The sequence below is a fragment of the Ornithodoros turicata genome, chromosome 1 (genome assembly GCF_037126465.1).
Source record: "Ornithodoros turicata isolate Travis chromosome 1, ASM3712646v1, whole genome shotgun sequence".
Classification (NCBI taxonomy): Eukaryota; Metazoa; Arthropoda; class Arachnida; order Ixodida; family Argasidae; genus Ornithodoros; species Ornithodoros turicata.
This window is the reverse complement of record NC_088201.1, coordinates 41096017-41122551: the sequence shown is the minus strand read 5'-3', so window position 1 is coordinate 41122551 and position 26535 is coordinate 41096017. Positions and strand designations below refer to the sequence as shown.

Sequence of the window (26535 nt, the reverse complement as noted above, 5' to 3'; positions counted from 1 at the left end):
TAAAAGCAGGACTTCACCACATGACAAGCTCCTAGCTAACCATCATTCCGAATGATATTGTTCTTTCTCGTATGTAGCTGACAGTGGGAGGCGTCCGCCCCTTTTGAGACGCTCTGCACTACGTGTTAATAGTTATAGGAAGGCGTACGCCCCTGTCTCCCCTCAAATGAGGAGTGAAGACGGCGTCGTTACGTGGTGAATTTCAATTTTTACCTTCTACAGTCTTAAAACAGGACTTCACCGCATAGCACGCTCCTAGCCAATCACCATCTCGAATGACGTCGTTCTGCCCCCTGATTTGTTAAAAACGGGAAGCGTACGCCTTTTTTTATGACACTTATGCAATTATGTTAAGTCTTACAAAAAGGCGCACGCCCCGCGCTTTTCACAGATCAGGAGTGGTAATGGTATCATTCTGTGCAATGGTTGGCCTCCACCGTGTTATCTGGTGGAGTTCTGTTTCATGAGTGTAGAAACAGAATTTCACAGCATAACACGCCTTTATCCGGTGTATCACAGTCCACCTACGAAATTCCGACACCCCCCTCAAGATGTAAATCCTGCGTAAACCGCTAGAGTCGTCGCTTCTCATTTGGGGGGAGAGAGGGGTGTACGCCTTTTTGTGGCAATTAACCTATATCCAAGTTTCCACAAAAAGGCGTACGCATCCCGTTTTCAACAGATCAAGAAAGACAACGACGTTTGACAGTGTTTGAAGCGATAACGTGTGTACCAGCAGCAGTAGTGGTGCCAAAGTGAGGTGCCAACCACATTTTACTGATTGGCAATAAGCGCCGAAACCTGACCTACGACACCTGCTGTGCATGTGTACCACACTCTAAAAACAGATGGTGGTGGTGGTGATGGTGAATAGGCTAGCCATTGTCGGCCTCACAGATGTGGACAACGTCACGACTGACGCCCTGGGGAATGTGCGTCCTGGGCCGACATCTAAGGGAACTGTGCCGACATATGTCTGAAAGCGTCCGAGCGAAACCCAGGAAAAACCCCAGACAGCACAGCCGGCACCGGGATTCGAACCCAGGCACCTCCCAGTCTCGACATGACATGGCCAGCACCGCATAGCACGCTCTGCGCCAACCATGGCCACGAACGATAGGGTTATCGCTTCTGATTCGAAGAGAGAGGAAGGCGTACGCCTTTTTGTGTCAATTTGGATATACAGGGTGTTTCATCTAAAGGGATAAAATATTCTAACTGGCGACGTACTCGCCGGACTATTGTGGGACTTTCGGCAATTACCTTCTGGAAACTTTTGCCGCCATTTAGGAAGGCTTTGGACAATTTTTAATTCAGGGAAATTTATTTTTTCAATCGAATTTTGAAAATTGCCAAGCGAACCTCACTTTTTTTGTGCAGAAATATGAAGTCCTCCACGGATAATCGCAACAAAAACTATGCACATTACTGCAACAGAAATAGCCTAAAAAATGCCGCTTTGGCCCCGCCTGCTTGACTGTCGCAAAGAAGAGCGCACGGAAGGTGTGGGGAGAGGAGGAAGTGTTCCCGCCTTTTATTTGACCTTTCTTTCCTTCGCTTTGACCTTGATGTTGGTGACAACCGCCTTATCATAAAGAAAACAAAAGAACCATCTTATCACAAAGAAGGCAAAAGAAATGAAGGCGGGGACAGTTCTTCCCCTAGCGCGTATTTCGGGCGCGCTTCTTTGCGACAATCAAGCAGGTGGGGCTAAAGCCGTATTTTTACTTATTTGTTTCGACAATTCAATTGCTGACGATGATGATGATGATAGGAGAAAAAAAAATGGAGATGTGAGCCCGCTCACTGCGGGACAAGCTACTCCAGGTCTAGTAAAGAAAAAAAAAGAAAAAAAGTCTAAAAATACGAGAGCTCTGCTATGCTCTTAACCAAGGTGATGAGTGAGCACTGTGCACCCTGACGATGAATCGCAGGCCATTCGCACAGCACTTTCACGACGTCAAAGGGTCGGCTATCAAGACAATTTCTGTTGCGATACTGTGCATTGCTTTTATTGGGTCTGCGGTGATCCATGGAGGACTTCATATTTCTGTAAAAAAGAAAAAGAAAAAGTGAGGTTCGCTTGGCAATTTTCAAAGTTCGATTGAAGAAAATAAATTTCCCTCAATTAAAAATTGCCCAAAGCCTTCCTAAATGGCGGCAAAAGTTTCCAGAAGGCATGCCCAAAGTCCCACAATCCTCCGGTGAGTACGTCGCCAGTTAGAAGTTTTTATCACCTTATGCGAAACAGCCTGTATTATAATTGACACAAAAAGGCGTACGCCCCCCTCCCCCTCTGTCATTGAATCAGAAGCGACGACCCTGTCATTCGCGGCAATGATTGGCGCAGAGCGTGCTATGTGGTGAAGCTCTGTTTTTAGAGTGCAAGGTAGCTTAGATATTATTGTTACTCGTACGAGTGCACTTACGACGTGAATGAATCGAGGCAGATAGTAAGTAAAAACAACGTACCGACTCATTGAGAACCGGACGTTGAAACTATCGCGTCACACGTATAGGAAAATAAAGTAGCACTCCAAGGCGCGCGCAAACTTGGGTTTATATTCAGTCCGCCTCTCGCTCCGCTTGATTCTACGTCGTAATTAGGAGTAGATTTACACGTGAGGTGAGTCAGCCCGCTCGATCATTCAAAAGCAGCGCTCGAAGGGATCATCTTGGTCCGCTGTAATCCACGCAGCCCGTGCGCTGTCTATAAACATGCAAAGGACACGACAAAAAGACACGACGAAGCGTCAGAGCGCGCACGAGATCATTCCTTATTGAATGCAGGAAAATCGTTAAGGATGTATTCAATAGTCTCAGTCTGCTGTCTGCAATTTGTCTGTATCCGCGGAGCCAGTGTTCGTTGAAGGATGGCAGTTGAAGAAAAGACACCATCGGTGGGATTCGAATCCACACCCTCTGATTGCCGGTCAGAGATGCTACCATTGTAAGATGCTACTGTACTTAGTAGTATCTCTGACCTGTAATCAGAAGGGGGGTCGAATCCAACTGCCATTATTCAATTGAAGCATGCAAGTGGGCGTTGTGAGGCTCTTCTACACTGTTAAAACAGAACTTCACCACATAGCACGCTCCTAGTCAACCATCATTCCGGATGATATTGTAGCACCATCGTCACCCACAACACCTGCCGTCATCTAACTCGAGCGCTCAGTTCGAGCGAGCTTTTCGACCAGCGAGGCTGTCTCCTGTCTTCATTGTAGCGCGGCTACAGTATCATTCTGTGTCCTGATTTGTTGGAAATGGGAGGAGGCGCCTGTCTGGGGCATATTATTCATGTCCAAGATAGGCGCCTCCCCCTGTTTTGAACAAATCAACACACAGAATGATATAATTCGGGATGATGGTTGGCTGGGAGCGTGCTATGGGGTGATGTTCTGTTTTAACCACCATCGTCCCCTTCCTCCCATGAAAAACCTTCCTCGAAGCATACAGACCATGCTCCATAGGCTCCGCACTGGGTCTGCGTTCACCGACTCTCAGCTATTCAAGATCGGCTCTAGGGGTGACGCCTGCTGTGGCCACTGTCAACAATCTGAAACAATGGAACACATCGTGCGAGACTGCCGAGCGTACCATTCTGCGCGCGAAGCCCATCTCCCTGGCTCCAGCGGACGTCCTCTACCCCGGTGGTTCTTCTGCCGAACGTTCCGCTAAAGCAAGAAACCTTATTCTCTTTCTGCAGAAGGCAGGTCTTGCTCAACGACCCATCTAACACTTTGCTCTTCCCGACGAACTCATGCACCCTCTGCGCATCTCCGCCCTTCATCCTCTATCCGTCTTTATTCTTCTTCTTTTTTTTTTTTTGTTTTGGCTATAGTCGCGACGACGCCCACTTCTGTGTGGCCAACAACGGCAAGCCGATCCTGCCATTACCCCCCCCCCCCCCCCCCTTGATTTAACAGTGTATGTTTAATTGTCTCATCCACTGCTACGTGTTCGTTGCGTCCGCTGGTTTGCGTGCGAGTGTCGTCCTTCTGTCCCCTTATTTTTTGAAAACTGAGCGGGCGTACACCTTTTTGTCACATTTATGCATTTACGTTAATTGTCACAAAAACGAGTGCGCCCCTACCCTTTCCAGAAACCAAGAGTGATAACGGTATCATTCTGTGCAACGGATGGCCTTCAGCGTGCTATGTGGTGAAGTTCTGCTTTAGGAACACGTCGCTTCTTCGCTCCCATCCACGTGGGACGAAACTGACCAGAGGCCATCCACTCCAAGACCATCCATGCCGCGGGGAACAACATAATCTTCCGAGTGCGAGCCAAAATAGTCAATATTGACACCAAGAAACGCCCCCTGTAGCTTTGAATTGCTTTATCTGAGCATGCCATGGACGGCATGTTAGTACAGCTCTATATTTAGCGCACGGGTTGGAATCTGGCTCATGGTGACGGGTGTAATGGCGTGGTGATCAACCGGTATCATAACGAGTTAGCCAATTCTGTCCGGCAACATTCCCTTCTTCAAACGTGGAAACTGAGAAACACGAAACGAAGCTTGGATCCATAGTCACAACGTTTGGCTCATTTTGTGGTCCGTTGTAAAGCTTTTATCGTGATAGCAATGTTGACAAGCCAACCCAAGGCTCTCTATCTGTAAGGAACTCTATCTAGGAACATTCCGTCTCAGCAACCTATCGCGTCTAAAATGCCTGCACGTGCGTAACCGCAAATAGCGTCCCAGTAACATTAATCTCGACGAAGCCCACGCAGGGAAGTTTTGTTGCGAGTTTCGTCATATTCCTGTATAGGTTAAATGGTGCATACGCCTAAAGCATCTTTGCATCCTGGCACCGCCTCAGACATTCCCTGGGTCATCCACAGATCATTTTGAACATATGCCGGCACAGTTCTCTGTGAAAGCTACCCGGGACACCTTGTCTCACCTCCCACCCCCAAGATAAGCAATCCACCACACTGACTGGTAGTTGGTATGGCACAAAAATCAGTTCCGCCACTGCAAAAAGCACCATTATGAGCATGTAGTACAAGTTTGCCTCCGTCTTCGTAATGTACCTGATGGTTCACTCAAACCTTAAGATCTTGGTTGCACGGGGTACAACACCTATTATGCTTTCTACCAGTACACATTTCCATTGTGGTTATTTTATGCTCAATAATTCGATTGTATTGGATGGTGATAAAACAAAAAAGGGAGCCAACGCATCTCAAGAGCCCGTTGTGACTTCAGTGTGACAACCATGTGACGTATGGGACACATGACTGCTATTTTGTTTTCATTTTTATTCCTTAATTTTTATTTTATTTACTTTACTGTATCTTTAATTGAACTGGAGTAGCCGGCTCGCTTAATGAACGCCATATTCTCCATTTTACTTTTCCTTACACCAATCCAAACCAACCAGCTCGTCGTACAGCCACCCTATTTCGTAAATAGGACAGGGTTTTCCATGTTAAGTTCAATATGTGGCCAGATTTCCTCAATCTCCGCCTGCATTCGTGCTCAAAATGCCCCAAGACGGGTTAATCCTTCTTTGATCTTCGCCTTTTTCTCTCCCTGAGATACTCTGCGGGCTTTTTTTCTTTTTTCCCCAAAGGATACTCTCTTGTCAATCTCGGTTGTTACCCTGTTCTGGCGTTACCACTTGTGTTCAGTTTGCTCAGAGCCTTGAAACAGTGCACTGAACCAATGCCCTCGAGAAGGTGTCCTATAACCTGCACTGCCATGCCAAAGAGAAATGTTGTGAACGCTCGAGAAAAAGAAATTTTGGACAGGCATGGAAGGGACTTGCAAAAAATCTGCTGTATAGTTGTAAATCTGCGGGGGTATTTCGTAACGGCAAAAGGGTAATAAGCCGTGTACGTCAGGAATATGCATACCAGTAACTTCCACAAGTATCACGCGAAATTATGGATTAGATGTTGAAATTTCGCAGTGTTTTTGTTGAACACGCTACAAGATCACAGCGTTTTTAGTGTAAATATGGTAGTACTTGATGTGAATTTGAAGTAAATTTCATAAGCTCGCATTGTATGGCGACATCGCATGATTTTGTTTGTTCTTTATAGTCGATTCTCTAACTCGGACATCTCTCTAATTAGGAACGTTTTTGCTGCACCATATAGGTGTCCGACATAGGGAGGTCCCCCTTCACCACAGATCGTGGTGGTGGTGCTAACGAAAGAGCTCGCCGTTGTCCGCCTCACAGAGGTGGACAACGCCACGACTACAACGCTATGGGGAAATGTGCGTCCTGGAGACTGGACCTACTTCTGAGGGAACTGTGCCGACATAATATGTCTGACAGCGTCTGAGGAAAACACAGGAAAGACCCCAGACAGCACAGCAGGCAGCGGGATTCGATCCCCGGTACCTTCACCTCGTAGCACGCTCCTATAGCCAACCACACTCTTAAAAATGAGCTTCACCGCATAACACGCTCTTAGCCAACCATCATCCCGAGTGACATCGTTCTTTCCCCTAATTTACTGAAAACTGGGGGGTTAACGTCATCTTTGTGGCATTATGCAGTTCGTAATTGTTACAAAAATGGCATACGCCCGCCTTTTTCATCAAATCAAGGGAGAGAACGTTGTCATTCGGAAAGATGGTTGGGTAGGAGCGTACGTGCTATGCGGTGAAGCTGTGTTTTTAGAGGCGTCGAGACTGGGAGGTAACCGGGTTCGAATCCCGGTTCCGGCCGTTGGTGTTCGGGGTTTTCCTCAGACGTTGGCAGACATGTGTCGGCACAGTTCCCTTAGAAGTCGGCCCAGGATGCACATTCCCCCATTCCCCTAGAACGTTGCCCGCCTCTGTGAGGCCGACAACGGCGAGCTCTTTCAGCACCACGACCACAACCATCAACACCACCTGTTTTTAGAGTGCATATCAAATGTAACCGTTCTCTCCCCTGATTTGTTGAAAACGGGAGGCGTACGACTTTTTGGTGACATTTAGGTAATCATGTTGATTGTCACAAAAAACGCGGACGCCCGGCGCTTTCCACAAGTCGAGAGTGATAACGGTATCATTCTGTGCAATGATTGGCCTTTGCCGTGCTATGTGCCGTGCCGAGCAAGCCCTTTCAACATCACCACCACCACCTGTTTTATGAGTAACAACGGCAAGCCGGTTTTCGTCACCACCACCACCACCACCACCACCACCTGTTTTATGAGTGATACAGTACACTCTTAAAAATGAACTAACCAGCTCCCGTGGCAAAGTGGTTAGGATGATCGCTTTCCACGCAGAGACTGGGAGGTGACACGGGTTCGAATCATGTCACCGGCTGTGCTGTCTGAGGTTTTCCCTGGGTTTTCCGAAGACTTTCCTGACGAATGTCGGCGCAGTTCCCCCTGAAGTCGGCCCAGGACGCATACTAACCCCTCCCTCCCTCACTCCTTCCTGCTGTCCTCTCTCCATCTGTCCACGTCTGTGCGCCGCTCGTAGCCACAGTTGCTTCGCGGCGCTAACAGGGAATTCAAAAAAACATAACTTCACCTCCGAGCACGCTCCTAGCCGACCATCATCTCGAATGATATCGTTACCCCTTTTTTGTGACAGTTATGAACAAAATAAGTGTCACAAAAAAGGCATACGCCTCCCGCTTTCAACAAATCGGGGCAGATAACGATATCATTCGAGATGATGGTTGGCTAAGAGCCCGCTATGCGGTGAAGTTTATTTTTAATGGGGTAGTGCCTGCAAAACAAAGAAAGAAAAAAAGGATTGTGGGTTATCGTTTCATGATAAAAGTCTCCAGCAGTTTACGAAGTGCTAGCCCGTAATACCTATGTAATTTTGTCTCGTTCCGACGCAATCAAAATCTGATGGTTGGAGTGATTCACGTCCTGTAGCACTTAGTCCGAAGACTCAGAAAAACGCCGGGTAAATTTTAGGTCCAAGTGACTCAAATAGCTGTGTCGTGTCGACATTAAAGATCAGAAAAGAGAGAGAGAGAGAAAAAAAAAAAACAAGAAAGGCTACCCCCTGTGTCGTGTCGACAATTCAAATTCAGTTTTGCATCATTTTTGCATCTCAATATTTTGACAAATATTCCGAAGAACATTTCACCGGAATGTATTCGATTCGCCAACCTTCAATGAGCTAACCGCACAGGTATCACTCTTGTATGACGTACACCAAGTTGCTATGAAATCTTACACTGTAATATGCCGTTCAGTCATTACGCAGTTGAGCAGCACTCGCTCCAATAAACCTTAGGAGTATGACCCTCGGGAAAATGAGCAACAGAAACCACATGCGAAAAAGAATATTACCGTCGTCGTGCATTTGAATCGTCTCAAACACCTCTCCTGTGATTTTTTCTTGACATGTATTATTTCGAGGAGTATTAGAAACGGTTTTAATGGGTTTAAGATATACATTGGTGATATAACGGCTCTCAAAAATGCGGACGGGAAATGTATGGAGTGCTCACCACATTCTCGACATTGTCCAGACAGTCTCGGATAGCTTACGCGATGCTAATTTCAACATTGTATGAGTCATTGCTAAAATGTCACCTTGCGTTCGATTCCGTTTACTTATTAATAGATTGCTGGGCTTTGCTGAGGCAACCTCAGAATGTATGTTTGTGGTAACCTGCCGTGACACGCGCAAAGTATACGCGTTAGCTATACGAGAACCTGTCTACTACCGGCCGTGAGTAACAGTGAATAGTTTATCGACACCTCGAAATTGCGAGCGTGCACATTTTTCCCAGCAACATCTACATGCACACGAGAAGCAACGTCACACAGTTGCTTCCACTCTACGCAGTATAACGACCAAGCGAGCGCTGATTTATGCGACGAACATCCGTTGTGGCGAGCACGCGAGAAGTTGGCACTCGCGCATGAGACCCTGAGTGAAGAGGCTGTGCTCGTACTGTGTAGCGTACGAGCACTCATGGCAGTGTAAAAATCGGGTCTCTTTCAACGGGGGAAAAGAAAACCAGCCTGACATTACGTTCCACCTTCGCTGAGCTGACGGCGCTGAAAAAAAAAGTTCCTGAATCAGCCACCCTGGGGCGTGGCACATGACGCAGCCTTCCACCCTCCCAGCGCTCCGCCTTTACACGTCCCGCCCGCTCTCTGGCGCTCCCACTGGAAGAGAGTTCCTAAGTGTCGTGAACGTCAACCAAGTGGTCGACTCATGGCTGCTAAACAGAGATAGTGTTCGGTTGTCGGACCAATGACTCACGGGGAGTGAATTCCAAAGGGCTTCGCATCGGAGCCATCAGTTGGGACATCATGAACTCATGCCGTTTCGAGAACTACGCGTACGACGGAGCGACCCTTTTTCCGCCGGAGTATGGTACACTTCAGCCCATGTCTCATGGATCGCCTCTCGAACAGGACGCTTTACGTATTGCCAACGAACAGCAAAGCAGCGACGGTTCCAGCGAATCGTCCCCGGGCCGTTGGGGTTCGTCGCTCAAACGGCTCGCCAAAGAAAACGGTAAGAAGGCTCGCGGATAATTCCAAAGCGGCCGCAAACAGAGGATTGCTGCTGCTTTGAAATGGCTCATTTAAAGTGTAGTGTTGTCTTGAGCACGAACAGCACTAACTCTGTGAGAGGCCATCCTACCGTGGACGCATTAGTAGGAAGACGTCCTTCGCGAGGCTCCAGGACTGTTGACAGTGGAAGTTTTATGCTGCATTGCGTCAAAGTTGGCGGTACAGCTTACTGTCTATAACACCGAAGCTACCCCCTGTCATGCCAGAAATGTTGCTTACGGTTTAGGTATCAGTAAGTATTTTTTTTTTTTTTGCTGATATTAATCCTGCAAGCATGAACCATGCCATGTTACGTCACTTCTTCCAAATGCCCGCAGCGGTTCAGCTGATCGCTGTATAATTTTTCTTTTACTTTTATGTCGCAGAACTAGAATAAAGACGGCATTACTTTTGCAATTGTTAACCGGACTTGCAATATCTGCACATGAAGATTGCGTGAGGGAATCACTGTTGATGCTTCGAGCAAGCATACCATGCGGTTTTTAGTTGTTGGGTAGTAACTGTACATATAGAGAGAGCGACAGTAATGGAATGTGTGTATTAAAGTCACCTGCGGAATACCATATTGGTCATCGTTTCTGTGCTCAGTTGCTTGGCAAAACAAAGATATAGGCGATCGAGTCACGTTTATGAGACACTCGCTGCTCAAACGTTACTTTCATCCATCATTCGGCTACACCAGCGTCTTATTCGTGTGAACGTGAATTTTATCATGCAATCATCCCTCGCAGGCCGGCCTTGCAATCACTTCTTGTCATATCGTACTTGCGGTTAGATGGCCGCGAAAGATATAGTAATCATACAAATGGTAGCAATGACACAACTGTCATTCATAACAGCAATTTCTATTTTTTCCGTCCAGTCTGAAACCTAAAGCAAATGAGGTTGTGCTCCTGTATATATGCGAGCAATTTGGCTTGCATTACACGTCCAAACGGTTGTTGCGGTTGTTGACATCCACTGCTCCAAAACAGCCTGCTACCCGAAATTTTATTATAGGTGCAAATATAACCGAATTTCGGATATTGAATGTACCGTAGAAATCGCCGAAGCTTATACTGAGGTCTTATGACGATTATAGCACTGAAACCGTGCGAACTCTCGAACCCAGCGATGTTCTATGGTCATACGGTGCCTATATTTGATGACAATACACACAAGGTGCTCAGCACATTAGTAGAATAGAATAGAAGTAGAAAGAAAAAAATGGAAACGTAGGTCGCTCTGGTGTGACCAGCTGTCAGCACATTAGTGTTGGCCGCCACTATTGTGGAACGCCACTTGCTGCCGCCATTGGAGATTAGTGTCAGCAGCACATTAGTGTTGGCCGCTGACACTAATCTCCAATGGCGGCAGCAAGTGGCAGTGCACAGCGGACAGAGGGAAACTTGCGCAAGCGTTGAATTTCCAGTGTGCAATTTTCGCCGTGCAAGATACCAATATGTACGAATCCAACGTAAACAACGGGAATTAGCCGAGGCAGGCTACATTTATGGACAAACACGATCGTTCAGGTCAGTTCCTCAGCTCCGAGAAACTATATTCAGTTCGATATAACAAGCACCATCGCTCTGTTCGGATTATTCTTTGCAATGCAATCTAATCACTTACAAGGTACGTTGTTTGTCGGCAGCAGGAACTCACATGTTTTCGTTCGGGAGAAATATACGTTGAGCACGAAACTAAACAATCGCCTCTAATACTTTTGGGCTCGAGCACAAAACGTGGATATGTTTCTCGCGGAATACTTGCAAAGGTTTACGCAAGGCATGCACCAGGAAGATTCAGAGAAATAACATTCAAATAAAAATTTAAAACCTCTCGGTCCCAAAAGGTTAAATCCGACGTGTTCGTTCGACGGCACAGCGAGAAATGGTGCATTGGCACTAATATCATTAATAACTTTAAATGTGGTTGGTTGGTTGGTAACAAAAAGAAAAATATGGAGATGATGTGCTTTAAATGTGCTTTCCCGTCGTGTCGCTTACTACCAAGAAAGGATGCGTGAAAAGCTCGAAAAAATTGTATGTGGCGTTCTTCAATGTCACCCGCAAAATGGTTAACTTGATTTCGTTCTTCTACAAAAAAACAAAAACAAGAAAAACGAGATATAGTATAGAGAACGAGCATTGTTAATATTTGCACACATATACATTGGATGATGATGATGAGGTGGGCGGGTCACCGCCGCTGAGGCGGTACACTGCCCTATTGCACATTGGGAACGGATGAGGGGATGATGGTGGGGGAGCACTTTCAGAGATCCCGTCAGAGATTGGACAAATACAAACGTTTCACAGCAGTTCACGGTCTGCAAGTCAAACAGCAAGAAAATCTACAGTCTATACAGGAGGTGTCCCTGCACTGATTCCACAAAAAAGAACTTCCACAAGGCTCTCTTCATGGAGGACTCTTGTAAAGTTTTATTTCGTCAACGTTTCCTTGACAGCAGAGACATTAAAAACTCAAAAGAGCTGCTGTTCTTGATGGGTCACTTAGATGGAAAGCGTAAATGTGTTTCTTTTGCGCGCCAATCACGAAGGACGCAACGGATAAATCCCATCCCTTTTTTATTACTGTCAAGGTAACGGTATCTTTCATTCCACGAGAAGAAATTTTTGCACCTTAGTGCCCCTTTAAGTGAGAGGAAAAACGATAGTGAGCAGGAACGCGAACGAAAAAGCGAGCTTATGAACATTTTCACATGGTTCTTCATGACCTTCAAGTTCAACTACAACGGATATGTTGAACGGACATTCGGCAGACTCTCTGGCTCTGTGCTTTACGTACACCTGGGTCAAGTTTCCATGCCCTGCAGAACACACCGAAAAACATCGATACGAAATAATCAAGTTTTGCGGACCTACACTGAAAGAAAAAAAGGTAGAATTTTCTACCCAGCTCGGTATAGAGCTGCATTACAACCACATTTCTACTCAAACCAATTTTACCTTTTGGGTATAACTGTAGAGTAGAAACTGTCGTTCTACCAGCTTGGGTAGGAAATTCTACACTTTTTTTTTTTCTTAGAGCAAACGTGAGAGAGAGGAGCAAGAGAAAGGGACGCCGCCGCTTATATATACCCGCGGAGGAGAAGGCGCGCGTGGATTGGCCTGAAATGGTAGAAGTACTGTCGTTCTACCAGCTTGGGTAGCAAATTCTACCTTTTTTTTTTCTTAGAGTGTATGATGTGAGCGAGACAACCGTTCCCAGAACAGGCCACGTCGACGACGACCATGGCTTGCTCTGGAGCTGAGGCGCTCGAGCACCTCGGTGCGTGCCCTCCTCCTTTCTTCATTTGTCTCCTTTGATCGACGTCTATGTGATGTTGAAGCAACTAATGCTCCTTAGCTGTTGTGTAACCAAGCTGCACTTTTCTCTCGATTCTGCTGTGGGAGTCTTTCCCCTTTCCTCTACACCTCTGGCCAACGCTCTCGCACATTCAATCGTGCGGGCATGGCTCATTACACCCATTGTGTGAATTCAACTACAAACAAAATATACATCTATATATCATTCCTTACTATTATTTTCGTTTTCGCCTAGTTCCATTTCTCGATCCAACGAAAAGTCCCGCACACAGCTGGCTTATTTGACCTCATAGATAAAACAACAACAACAGAAGCACATGGGCTGGTGTGCACGTACCTCCATAATTAAAACCCTCAGATTGGAGGAAAACGAAACGATACGGACAAATTGTGTCCGCGTAGTTCCGTTTTCCCCCAATCTTACGCCGGGGTTTAATTATGGAAGTTATTTGACCTCATTTACTACAGCCACAACGCCCGAATTTAGTGTAGTGTCTGATGCAGTGGCAGATGTAGGGGAAGGGGCGGTTGGGCGATCGCCCCCTTGAAGCATTAGGTTAAACATTAGTTGAACCCCCACCCCACCCCCCCACACAAATTGAGGGTCTCGATCCACCCCTGGTCTGATGCCTGAAGTACCCTTTTCGTGCCCACTTTCTCCACCGCCCTCAGCATAGTCGTGCCTAACGCATTCCACAAACGTCCACCAGTCCGCATCCACAATCTTTTCACTGTGCAGTCATCCTTGTCTGCTCTCGCTTGCACACACGTTACCATCAACCGAACTGTTACTTTTAGTACCATTATCAAAGTATTTAACGAGTACCGTACTCTCCCACATGTATACATCACTCAAGGATCAGCAATCCTTTTCACGACCATTCTCTCTCTGTTATTTTCCGTTTCCTATTGCCAGCGCTACTACACCAGCGCCCTACTGTCTTGTGGCTCCTGGGTATTCGTCCAGTTCGTCCTTAAACTCAATTCCTTCAATATTGTGCTTTACACATGGACCCCCAACTGACCTGTCTTTCCATCGACAGCACCACTTACTCTTCATCCGTCAGCCGGTTATCCGCTCTGAGGGAACCGACGACACTGTTCCACAGGGTATAGGTCCCCACTTCACCTATCGAATACCTTCAACGACGCTCAGACCACTGGGATCATTACTCCACATGATTCCGGCTGAACACGTCTTCCTACACCGTATCGGGATAGTTCCCTCTCCAAACTGCATTCAATGCAGCGTGGACTGAGCACATACCACTCGGGTGCGAGTGATTCGCAGCAAGTCGTCAAGTGCTACGAAATGCATTGGCCAGACACGACAATGGCCCTCTTAATATCAAGAGAGACCTCGGTGACTGGCAAGCCGCATATGTGATTTCCTTTCTTAGGACTCTGGTGGAACAAACATCGTTTTAGAAACCTGGCAGCGACACCTCGCCCACCTAAGCGTACTGGAGTAGTCGGCCCAATGTACAGTTGGGCCAACCTCTCCATATTTTTTTCTTTTTCAGACCAACCAGCTATGCATGTCTCTTGTGAACCCCGCTGTCACCGCGCACGACAGCCTCTCACTTGGATCAACACCATCCTCTTCACTGGCACTCACTTCCTGAGACCCTGATGGAGAGTCAGGAGAGACTTCAGATAATTTTTTACATCAATATTGCTCCATCTCAGTCTGTTGCCTAGACGCACAAAAGCCATTTCTTCTTTCCCCGAAATGTCCTGCAATCCTTGCTGTAGTTCCTATGGGCACACTTCTTGGCCTTAGCTGAACACCATAATTTCTTATGCCTTTACTACAACTTCGACCTCTGAATTGAAATGCGCTCAAACCTTAACCTCTCCAATGCAACTTATAATTCTTACCCTTTGGGGCTTCTTTTATTAACTAAACTAATGTTCGCCCTTGTACGTTGTTCTGTTCTCTATCTTCAATTGCTTGGGTCGTAACTGGCACCGTGTGCATGTGGATGGCATGTTGTCGGAGAAAAACCTGCTGTCGTTGCCGGTCCATATCTTCGCCATCTCATCGTCACCATCTATTGTTGTTTATACCGTTGGTCGTGCAACTCACCGCCTCACGTCTGAGACACCAGAACCATACGATACTGTGCACCTGCCGTATAGGGTAGTAGCCACTTAGGATCTCTGCACAGTCTGCCGATGTAGCACTGGCCCCCTTATCTCTAGGCTCCTATCAGTCACTTTGCCAGTAGCCCGGTAAAGGCTTCTCGTTTCCGATGCCAGTAGAGAAACGCCATTATTGCGCCATGGATACTGGAACAGCCTCCGGATCCAAGAAAAGTTCATTTACGGCAAGTGCGTGCTTGAAGGATTTTGCATAAAAATTGTCCCCTTGCACGGCGGCATGATGGTGAACGTTAGGGAGGGCGTCGCGCTTCTTGTTCCGTTGACACGACATATTGTGCTATGGCAAATGTGACTACAATATATGTATATTGAAAGAAGACAAAAAGCCAAGCTCTATTGGCAAACATACGGTGGTGTGGGAACGCCCCCTTTGGACATCTGGAAGTGAACAACCCCTACCGAACGTCAACAGCCAAGTAATATCCGTTTCACGCGGCTGCTTCATTCACGCTGTTCAAATCTAATCAGATATTTTGTTAGTGTGCACGTATTTCAAATTGCCAGTAAACTTTCAGTCAATCTTTCTTCGTGGTTGCTTTAAAACATCCGTGCTACAGGCGATGGGCATGAAAGAGGACTATTGATTGATGCCACTTGGAACGGGACATGGCCATGATAAACACCGAACAAGAACTGGTATTTGGCCCATTTTCAGTCAAGGAAAGTAGTACGGAAGTCAACGTTTCTATCTTTCGTTTTCTTTCTAAGAGCAAAATAATTTTCTCTCCAATTCTCTCGCATGTTCCGGCCGCACAGTGCTAATCGGGCACAATTGGAACATTTTGATCTGCGCCTATATCACAGGTGGACAAGAAGTGCGATAGCGCTTTGTGTGGATCTTACGTCTCGATATGCAGTCACTTGAGCCTGCTTAAACCGGGGCTTCCTCCTCTTTGTGCCCAGAATACGCAGAAGGGAAGATCCGTTTACATCCGCACGTGAAACTTCAACGTCGCCGGCGCATCGTGTACCACCTGGACGCCTTGGTGAGGGGGCTTCCAAATGTCTGGCAGGCTCGCACCACGTAGCCGTCTGTCGTACAGTCTGCATTCTCGGATCATTTCATTCCTGTGTATGCCTCACCTGTGAAGCAACGAAGAAAAATATTTCCTGTTTTATAATGAATTGAAATATTGGTCTATACACTATCCCGAGAAGTATTTCAGAATCGCAGTAGAACGTTACATATGGATGTAATATTTCGCACTTGCACTTGTGGTTGCGAAGGGCATCTCATTCCGTCCATTGTGTCTTGGGGTAGTGGGCCGCACCTCATGTGGCGAATCTTCCCACCCATCGTCATTAAGTTATCTGTTGTTGTTGTTGTTGCGAAGGAAAATAAGACAAAAGTTATTGTGCGTAAACGAGTAAGTACAGGTTCCTTCGATTATCATATAGTGACAGGACGCTGATGTACTGTGTGAAGCAGTGCAGCATTTGCACTCTTGGAGGAACGCTCTGGGAAAACTGCGCGTTATGGAATGGGGGACGTTCGGTGCGTTGTGCATGATTGGATGGATCATCGTTTCGTCAGACGATATAAGAGAACTGTATCAAATACAAGAACAACAATAATAATAAATGAACGAAGGAAAAGTGTTAATGACATGGGATGCTTCCCCGCAGTGGTCGCAGGACCCTATATGCCCCACTTCAATTTCAATTTATTTATTTTTGAGGTGCCCGTGAACAGCCGGTAAAGGCTTGGATAACAGTGTACACTTCATCACTAAAAACAATGAAAACAGAAAAAAAAGATGCCAACGAAAGAAAAGAAAAGAAGGCGAACAATAATATTCAATATACGCAGCATACACAGTATACAAAAATGAGTAGCAACAAGAGCAAACAATAGTAATCATGAAATGAGCCGGCCCTGAGTAACCTCTGTAAGGGTGGTCAGAAACATTCGAGTATGAGCACAGATATCGATACTATGTTGACGACTAAAGTTGTTGAACTCAACCAGAATTCTTATTAAAGGGCTAAGTTTGCAATGCGTATTGACATAATAGGTGGGTTCAAAGAGGTTATTTGTGAGGATGAATTAATGGTGAGCGCGAAGAGGTGACAGGTCGGAGCTCTGTTTAGAGCTCCAAATGCTCCACTACGTAAAATGTAAAACTATACAATAAAACTTTGCCGCATTTGACTTATCAATCGAGGCGAAGCTGAATGAATGAACTGAGAAAATAAAGGGGAGGGGACGCCAAAGTGAGTAGTGTTGAGTGATGTATAGTTTGTTAAGCGCTGGTGTTTTTCTTTGGCCGTGAAAGATAATGGGTAATATTGTTAATCTTTCCTCACACGAGGGGAAGTTCTTTCTTTATTCTTGTATGTGGAACCTTCTCTGTTTTCACTAGGAAGTGCAGAAATTTGGGCTAGTTGGTACATACTACAAAAGGAATACGCGCATACAGACTGATAGAAAAACCCCGCACAATCATGTGCACAAGCGCAATGCCATCCCACCAAGTCAAAACAACAAGTATGTCAGATAACAGTTGTCTGTCACAATCGTATGTCAGATAACAACCGTCAAAATGACACTTTTGTGCACGTGATAACATACTCTAATGGAAAAGATAAGTGGTGACACAGGCCGAAGAATTCCTATTGGAATAAAAATTCACTGAATACAAATTCTGTTTTTACGTTCCTCCGAAATCCAGCAATTTCCCAAGCAGCACAATGTACTGAAAGTCGAGTGCAATAGGGGTGGACGGGTAGGTGAACGGCCTTGAACAGACTCGTGAATCTACAGAACGTTGATAAGACACATCCCAAGCAGCAAAATGTACTGAAAGTCGAGTGCAATAGGGGTGGACGGGTAGGTGGAAGGCTTTGAACAGACTGATGAAACTAAAGAACATTGATAAGACACATACCGTCCACCCCTATTGCACTCGACTTTCAGTACATTGTGCTGCTTGGGTTGAGATTTCTTCAGAATCTACTGCGCGATATCACTCATGACTTGGACTTATCCAACACCACCTAGACAACACGAGGCCTCAGCACTCTTTCAATTGACGTCACGCACGTGGCCCTACTATCGCTGTTGGTGATATATAGATGTTGCATCACCGAAAAAGCGAAGAAGAGAAAAGCTCCCTTATAGTTCTTTGTTTTACAAATCAATCAATCAATTAATCCCTCATTGAAAATGTATGGCAGTCGGGCCAGGTGCGTGGCGTTATCGAAAGAGTACTGAGGCCTTTCTGTTATCTAGGAGGTGGTGACTTACCTCGTAACACACAGTACGCTGTAGGTATATCTGATCCCATCATTCTTACGTCGCAACTAATTCAGTCAGCGTTGTGATAACCGGAATCACATTGGGCAGATCGAAAAGTGAAGGGCTCGAGTTATTTGAACATTTTCTGTGCGTTGTTCCACTTCATGATATTCATTCCTCACGTTTGTCCAGTCAGAGATAACTAATTACGAACTTAGTGAAAAACAATTACCCACGTGGATTAGGCGTTTATTACATCTCCATATATTTTTAAATTCCGTATTATTCAATTTCCTTGGCGGTGCTAATCTCGTACTAGCACCGCGAAACAACTGTGTCTGGTAGCCATGTACAGGCGTGAACGGATGGGAAACGAAGAGCATGCAGGAAAGGAAGGGTCAATATGCAGTCTAGACAGACTTGTGCGAACATGTCTGTGAAAACTCCGTTGGACAATCCAAGGAAACCTCAGACACAAAACCACAGAGAGGTGGTAGGATTCGATCGCACTACTTCTCAGTCGTTAGTACGACCTTCGACCTACCCCTAACGAGCAGGCGCTGTACCCTTTCAACCACGTCGCTGGTATCTTGACAACGAAGCTGTAGCCTATTATTCAGTACACTTTACTGAGTTTCAGTTGGACATAGAGACCTACATGCTGCAGCAGGGAGCGAAGTTCTTCCTAAAACCCGAGGATTTTCTTCAGATGTGACATACGGGTAATCATTGGCATAGTAAGCATGCAGTAAGCCCTTGTCGACTAAAAGACCCATCTTCTGGCACATCGGTCTGTGACCAAGGCAAATCTTGCCTTCCTCAGCGACACAGGTCTCATGCACAGCCTGTGGATTCAAGTCTTGTGTGTCATATCGTCAGTGCCCCACCCTCACACCTCATCCTCATGCACATTACCTCTGATCTTTTTTTTAAATATTTAATCTCTTCGTCCTTCTTTATTTCTTTTTATTTTTCGTTTATTTTCTGATTATGTGTTTGCGGAGTAGTACGTCGACACTCCGTTTGGCTGACCTTTCGCCTTTATTCATTTTGTTTTTCTTCTCATAAATATATCCCCCGATCTTCGTGATAACAAAGTTAATAACAATAGCATAATCATGTTTACTAATTCACCCCGTACTGCAAAATAGCTACCAAGTGAGCAGCACCTGATTTTGTGCCACTGATATTTTTTTTAACTACTCGATATTCCCGTACAGTGCGTGAGGTGATTAGCTTCAGGCGTGGAAGGACTTGATTCTTACCTCAATATAAACTCAATGAAACAATGATGGTGGTTGGTTTGGTTTGGTGTAATGAAAATAACATGGAGAATGTGGCGCTCATGAAGAGAGCCGGCTACTCCAGTTGAATTAAATACCCGGTGAAGTGAAGAAAATGATAGTTACCGGGTGAAAATGAAAGGAAAACAGTGGTCGCGTGTCACATACGTCACATGTTTGCCACAGTGGAATCACAGTCACAGCACATCCACCAGATCAGTGTCTGTAAAAAAATGCACGAACGGCTGTAGGGCTTGGAATTGCTTGGTCGCGGGGCCAAGGACCCACGACCTTCACTGCATGAAAAGGGCTGCATCATCCAGTCGAGCTAAGGTGGCCTGGAGTTGCTGCCGCCGCTGCTGATGGCGCCGACAGGACATGCACAGTGTCCATGATGATGTTGTGAGGGGTAACCATCACCTGTTATATCTTTGTTACCTCATTGTTGTTCCAGATCCAGAGCTGGCTTATCACAGCGGCAGCAGTGGCTGCCAGCAAGGAGTGGGTGCCGTGATTAACCAGTACTGTGCAATCTGCGGAGACAGAGCTACTGGCAAGCACTATGGAGCTGCCAGTTGTGATGGCTGCAAAGGCTTCTTCCGCAGAAGCGTGCGCAAGAACCACGTCTACTCTTGTCGATTCAACCGTAGTTGTGTCGTCGACAAGGACAAGCGCAACCAATGCCGTTATTGTCGCCTCAAAAAGTGCTTCCGAGCGGGCATGAAGAAGGAAGGTAAGCGATATACGAAAGCAAGAATGACGTGTTCCATTTCTTGACAACTCAGCTTTCCTCACAAACAACACTTTCCAGGTTCTTTGTCTTTTTTTCGAGACGTCTGCAACTAGCTCTTGCCACATCCCTCCAGACGGTACACTTTCGTACGTCGTAACGTCTCTAGTAGAAGCGTAGCGAGCAAAGAAAAGCGTTCCGCAGCCTGTCTCGGTAGGAAGGGGTGGAAATGGGAACCGGAAGCGGTACTCGGGCGGGGTTTACGCCACCGTGGTCCAGTTCTGGGCGGATGCCTATGTGAAGACCTCAGACGTCCATTGACCTTGAGCGCCGGCAAACACGCAGGATAGAAACGGTGTTCACTGAGGCGAGGTGGAAGGGACGCAAGAGTTTTCCGTCGACTCAATAAACAGTAGGGGCGAACTTTGGACGACCCTATTTTGAGCAGTGTAGAAAGGGCTCCTGATGAATGGGAGACTAGAGTTACAATGTTTTGCGGCGCCTCTCGTCATGGTCTTACTCTTCGCAGTTCGTTTTATAGTTCTGTTTACTCACACCCGGCCGACGGCGTACTTCTGGTAACGGTGAACGAGGTGCTTCCTCTTGTTGTGACGGACCGGTGACCCTAAAAATCGCTTGCGTGAGGCGCGAAAACATGGAATGCCGTGTGAAGCCAAATGACCAACTAACATATTATAGCAGTTCATGCGTGTGTGATGGTGATGAAGCCTATCAGTCACTCATTTTTACGAATTTCGGATTATGCCGGGTTGCTTGCGGCCATATGAAAATAAATTGAGTTCACAGTGAGCGATTCTAGCACTCGAAGGCGCTCTAATGAGATGCTGAGTCTCTTCAAAGCAGACAGTGTGAAAAATTACTGCGGATCTTTTGAATTTTATTCATACAAAGAGTGCATATAGTGTCCCTCGGGTTTTCAGCGGTCCAGAACGAACGTGATCGGATCAGTTGTCGAAGGCCTAGCTACGATGACTCCATCAACACGTCCGGGCTGTCTGTCAACAATCTACTCAACGCAGAAATGTACTCAAGAAACGTGAGTTACTTCGTTGTCTGGCGGCCAGGTCTAGCGTCACTTTTCTGAAGTGCAGATAAAAGATACAAAAGAAGCAAGCGCGTGAACGACACTTCTGCACTGAATTCTTTGCAGTGAGGGACTCCCCAGAAAACATGTTCGTCTGTTCATTACACTTGATAACAATTCTATATCGTTTTCCATGTTTTAATGAACGTGGTTGCATGATTTTATGCGACATAATGCGTGTGATTAGCTAGTGAAGAGGAGATGCGGAAACGGAAGGTGTATCCGATCCGATCACCGCTTCATAGCGCTTCGATTCGAAGTCGGTACCGTTGAGACTGAGAACAGAATAAAGAGGACTCATGTGTTGTACCCCCGCCCCCAGTGTTCCGTTCTATGACGTTTTCCTCGTGTAACTATCCACTGATGCCTAGTGCCTTCCAGCGATGCTATACACTTTAAAAACAGAGCTTCACCGCATGGCACGCTCCAGCCAATCATATCATCGCGAATGACAGCGTTCTGTCCCTTGATGTGATGAAAACGGGGGCGTGCGCCATTTTTGTGGCAATTATGAACTGCATAATATCACAAAAATGGCGTACGCCCCCCGTTTTCAGCATATCAGGCAAAAGAACGATGTCATTCAAGAAGATGGTTGGCTAGGAGCGTGCCATGTGGTGAAACTCATTTTTAAGAGTGTAGAGAGCGCGCAGCCACAAGGAATGGGGATGGGATGGGGTGGGGTGGGGGTGCAAAGCGTTCAACCAATAGCCACTATAGATAACGGCAGTCGAAACCTCTGATATGCAGAAGATTCGGTGGATAAGATTCGGGTTATCGTGAGTACCTGTGAACACAGCGCGCGAAATTTCCACAGGTGATCTTTGAGCTCTGTGCTCTACTCTGGGGACGCCCATGGAATGCATTGACTATAGATCTCGTCAGCTTGAAGCCGTGTCTGGAACATATGACTACGGGGCCTACACACTTCTAGCTACACTTACTTTACCTTGGTCGTGTATTGGCTCGTGAGAGTGTTCTACATCCTCCCACACTCTTAAAACAGAACTTCACCGCATAGCACGCTCCTAGCCAACCATCATCTCGATTGATATCGTTCTCTCCCCTTGCTGGATTTGCTGGAAACGGGAGGCGTACGCCATTTTTGTGACAATTATGAACTGCATAAGTGTCACAAAATAGGCTCCGCCTCCCGTTTTCAACAAATCAGGGGTGAGAACGTTGTCATCCGGGATGATGGTTGGCTAGGAGCGTGCTATGTGGTGAAACTCATTTTTAAGAGTGCAGCAGCTTGCGCAAGCTGACGACCGAATAGAGCGCGGTGTGGTGAAAAATGCGAAAGCCGTAACTAGCTATACCCTAAACCCGAAAGTATACTAGGGATATCGCAATCACTGTGCAGATTGTAGGTGCCAGGCGTGACAAGAGTCGTCTCTAGGCGTATTGATAGCCACGAAAGTTAAAGGGCTCGCGACACTTCGCAGCACCGCGAATACCGAAACTTATCCGGCGACGACATCACGGCGAGCAGCTTCTCCAGCGAGGGGTCGCGGGAGAGATCACGTGCTTGGGAGAACCAATCGGTATGGCTGAGGCTCTCGCTCCTCTGACGTCAGAGCTCGACGCGGAAGTGTACTCAAGTGTTTTTACTTCGCCAAGTAGGACACATGGAAGAAACATTACTTTGTTCATCAGCACTCTGGCGTGCAAAACAATGCGTGCGTGATGCAATCAACCATCAAAGTGTCGCGACCCCTTTAATTATTGAATATTTGTTAATTAACGTTTTGAACGGATGAGCCTAGTTTCCCTGGATTAGCCCATGTATCAAAGTGTCGTTCAAGCCTATTCCTGCCCATCCCCTGTTTTTCTATCATCCCTTTCTCTCGCACTCTTTAAGACACACGAGAATAGGATACATATGTACTTAGGCCAAGAGACACTCCTGAGCACGTGCTGTGCTGTATCTCTTTTCCTCTCCTGAGCACGTGCTGTGCTGTATTTCGGTACCAAAGAGAAACCAAAAGATAATAATTCTCTAGCAAGAAATATTGTACATACAGTTAAATTTGTGAACTTTTGCTCAACGCAAGAGCATACCTCCCCATGCATGTGTAGTTTTCCTATTACTGTTATTACAGTCGTATTGCATGTTCAACACGTGTTTCGTTAGCGTTCGATTCAAACTAGATGAAACGCAAAAAGCTGTCAGACTGCAAAATGTATTGCACCGACAGGATGAATCAAGCATGTAGTTCCCCCATAAACGAAGTTTCTCCGATATTTCCTTCGGCGCGCCTGGTTTCAGTTTACCTGCATGGTTTCAGTGAAGTGCAAACGACTCGAGGCTTTCTGTGTGGATTGTGCGAATTCAGGATGAACTAGGGCCCAGGGGGATTAGGTATGCTATGATTTCACAACCCTTTATGCGCTGCTGTGTGTGTTAAAAAAACGAATTTAGAGGAAAATGCAGAAGAAATGGAAACACAGCCGTTGCGTTGAATATAACGCTTTTCATTTCATTTTTTATGTTATAGATGGACTCGTGCTCGGTTTCACTGCAACTTCCCCAGTTTGATCTGCTACTTGATAATGACGAACGCGGAGAACGATGGGCAAGGGCAGCAGGCTGTCAGGTATTCACCCATGTACTTGTCCATCGTTTGTCTGCGTTCGTTATTGTGGTGACGTGTCTTATGATGTAACAAAGAAAGGCGAAAATTTCTCTTATTCAGTAACACAGTTGGTCATTGACTTTCACGAGTTTGGCTTTCACAGACTTGATTGTTCGCGATGTTTCCAGTTTGCATAGCATAGTTTCCTGCAGTTTCCTGCATAGTTTCCTACATAGTTTCCTACACAGCATAGTTAGTTTCCTGCATACAATAGCTTCGAATTTTCGGATAGGTGTTTCAAGAGGGGACCCCAAAGCGGCGTAAAGCCCAGCTGTTTCTAGTAGCCCTTGTTTCTTGGGACTAACGAGACTGGTAATTATGAATCCAAAGCGTGGTGCTTCCACTGCTTCTAAAAGTGCTCCCAAGAGGCAAAAACAGCGAAGACCTTGCAAGGAAAGGTGGAATTATTAGGTATGCTGTGTAGAGGGAAGTCAGCTTCTGCAGTTGCTTGCCATTATGACATCAGCGAGTCAACAACACAGCTTCATGTTATCCGCGTATTTTGACTTTTGCAGGTGTTCTCCGCCACGTGAAAGTCAAAGGCCAATAAGCCGCAATTTTAAACACAATTTCGAAGTAAGGTTAGTTTTGTGAATGTTGCAGTCTGCAACTGTGAAAGTTGCAGTTTGTTTACAGTGTCCCTTATCCTCGCCTCTGGTTTTCGCTTAGAAATTTTGAGAGGGATTTGCGACTGAATGGTGCCACGGAAAGAGTCCGGTTTTATTTTCGGACATCGTTAATGATACCTATAGAGACGTACCTGGAGGTGTCATGTGGGCGAACAAAAATCATGGGCCGAATAAGGACTGCAAAAATCTGTTGCAGATCAGTGCCCCTGTGGACGACGTAAATATCACCAACAAGAAAGTTGCCAACATTGCGGACGTGTGCGAATCTATGAAGCAGCAGTTACTGATTCTCGTCGACTGGGCAAAGTCCGTTCCGTCCTTCACGGAGTTGCCCCTGGATGACCAGGTACGCCACAGTTTCGCTTAGATTGTACTCAGGTCGCGCACTTTTCATTGTGCTCTTTCATGTTACCCTTTCATGAAAGTCCTTCTCGCGAAAAATTCATGTGTCGCCTTTAAAATATATTCTGCTGCTGCTTATTCTTGGTTCATTTCGTCCTCGCCAACCCATGTTTACATTTTTCACTCTCAACCCAAACAACCCTTGCACATGACCTGCGTGGTTTTGTTACGGCACGAGTGGAATTAGTAGATAAAGAAATGGGGTTGTAGTTCCACGGTGTACGACAGGTCGACTGAATGTACGAGGCACGTGCTATCTTGTAGACCATCGGATACGGCCTCTGCAGGTGGCTCTGTTGCGCGCTCATGCTGGAGAACACCTGCTCCTGGGACTGGCTAGACGTTCCATGCACATCAAGAACATGCTGCTGCTTGGTAACGACTTTGTCATCCCCCGTGTGTCCTCAGAAGTAGAAATCAGCAGGATCGGAGCCCGTATCATGGACGAACTTGTGGCTACTCTTCAGGAGGTCCATATCGACGACACTGAATTCGCCTGCCTTCGAGCCATCGTATTTTTCGACCCACGTAAGCGAGCCTCGTATTTTGCAAAATATGTTTGGTCTTTGAGGTGTGACTGTGGAAGTTCGTACACGCGTGGAACCCCACAAAACATTTCGTGACTAACAGTCGGGCCAGAAATCACCGCAGTGTGTATGTGCGGTAATTAGGCTTTGTATTTTGAAGGCAGACACAGTGTCCGTGTATTCACACCATCGACATTCCCCCGAAATCACTCCAGCGGAGGATGCGCAAAACGTCATAGCTTTCTGCTGCCACGTGAGTTCGAGCACTCAGCGTCATGTCTTTTCATACTAACCGTGAGGAATATCCTGCAGCTCAGCCACAAGGTATTCCGTAGCAGACGACAGTGCCCATGGTGCCGTCTGCTATGTGCCCGAGGAGGAGGGGAGGAGGAGGAGTGTCGTTGGGAGGAACACGAGAGGTCTGCCTGCCTGATTAGGCGGCATGTTTCTCGGGAAGGGAAAGGTGGTGGAGAGGAGGAGAGGAAAGGGTGAAGTGGAAGACCGAGCGGAATCCGCTCGGGGGGAGGATAGCTGCGTCCATAGGCCGACTTCAGGGGAACTGTGCCGGCATATGCCTATTACACATCTGAGGGAAACCCAGGAAAAACCCCAGACGGCACAGATTCGAACCGGCCCGCGGATTCGAACCGCGGACCTCCCAGTCTCCAAGCGCACGCGTTACCGCTGCGCCACCGGAGCTGGTGCTATGTGCCCAATACATCACTTTCGATATTTCGGCGAGGCGCGAATGCTCAACATAAGAGGCGGCGGAACTCGCGTTCCGGGAGCAGTGTTTTGCTTTTTCTTCCACTAGAATACTCCGTGGCTATGTTGCTCGTGTGAATACACGGTGTATGTAGTGACTTCCCTGTGTGCTGCTCTGCATGAACAAGCACATTAGGTCATTCGAAAGCTAAAGTGGCTGCTCCCACGCGCTCACAAAACGACCTCACGATTTATAAAAGCATGCTGCCGGCCACCCCTGCGCGCACGTG

The 26535-nt window shown here is 46.6% G+C and overlaps 1 protein-coding gene across 4 annotated transcripts in view; it reads left to right on the top strand.

Moving 5' to 3' along the window:
• Nucleotides 1-26535, top strand: part of LOC135378076 (hepatocyte nuclear factor 4-gamma-like) — a 161718-nt gene that overhangs the window by 119000 nt on the left and 16183 nt on the right. For 2 of the 4 annotated variants that reach the window (XM_064610928.1, XM_064610927.1), the window contains exons 2-6: nt 19966-20244; nt 21183-21298; nt 23845-23943; nt 24808-24957; nt 25301-25541. In XM_064610928.1, the coding sequence (XP_064466998.1) occupies nt 19966-20244; nt 21183-21298; nt 23845-23943; nt 24808-24957; nt 25301-25541 (885 nt within the window). Of the gene's footprint in view, nt 1-8852; nt 9455-19965; nt 20245-21182; nt 21299-23844; nt 23944-24807; nt 24958-25300; nt 25542-26535 lie in introns of those variants that run through there. The other 2 variants (XM_064610925.1, XM_064610929.1) reach the window with 2 other exon arrangements.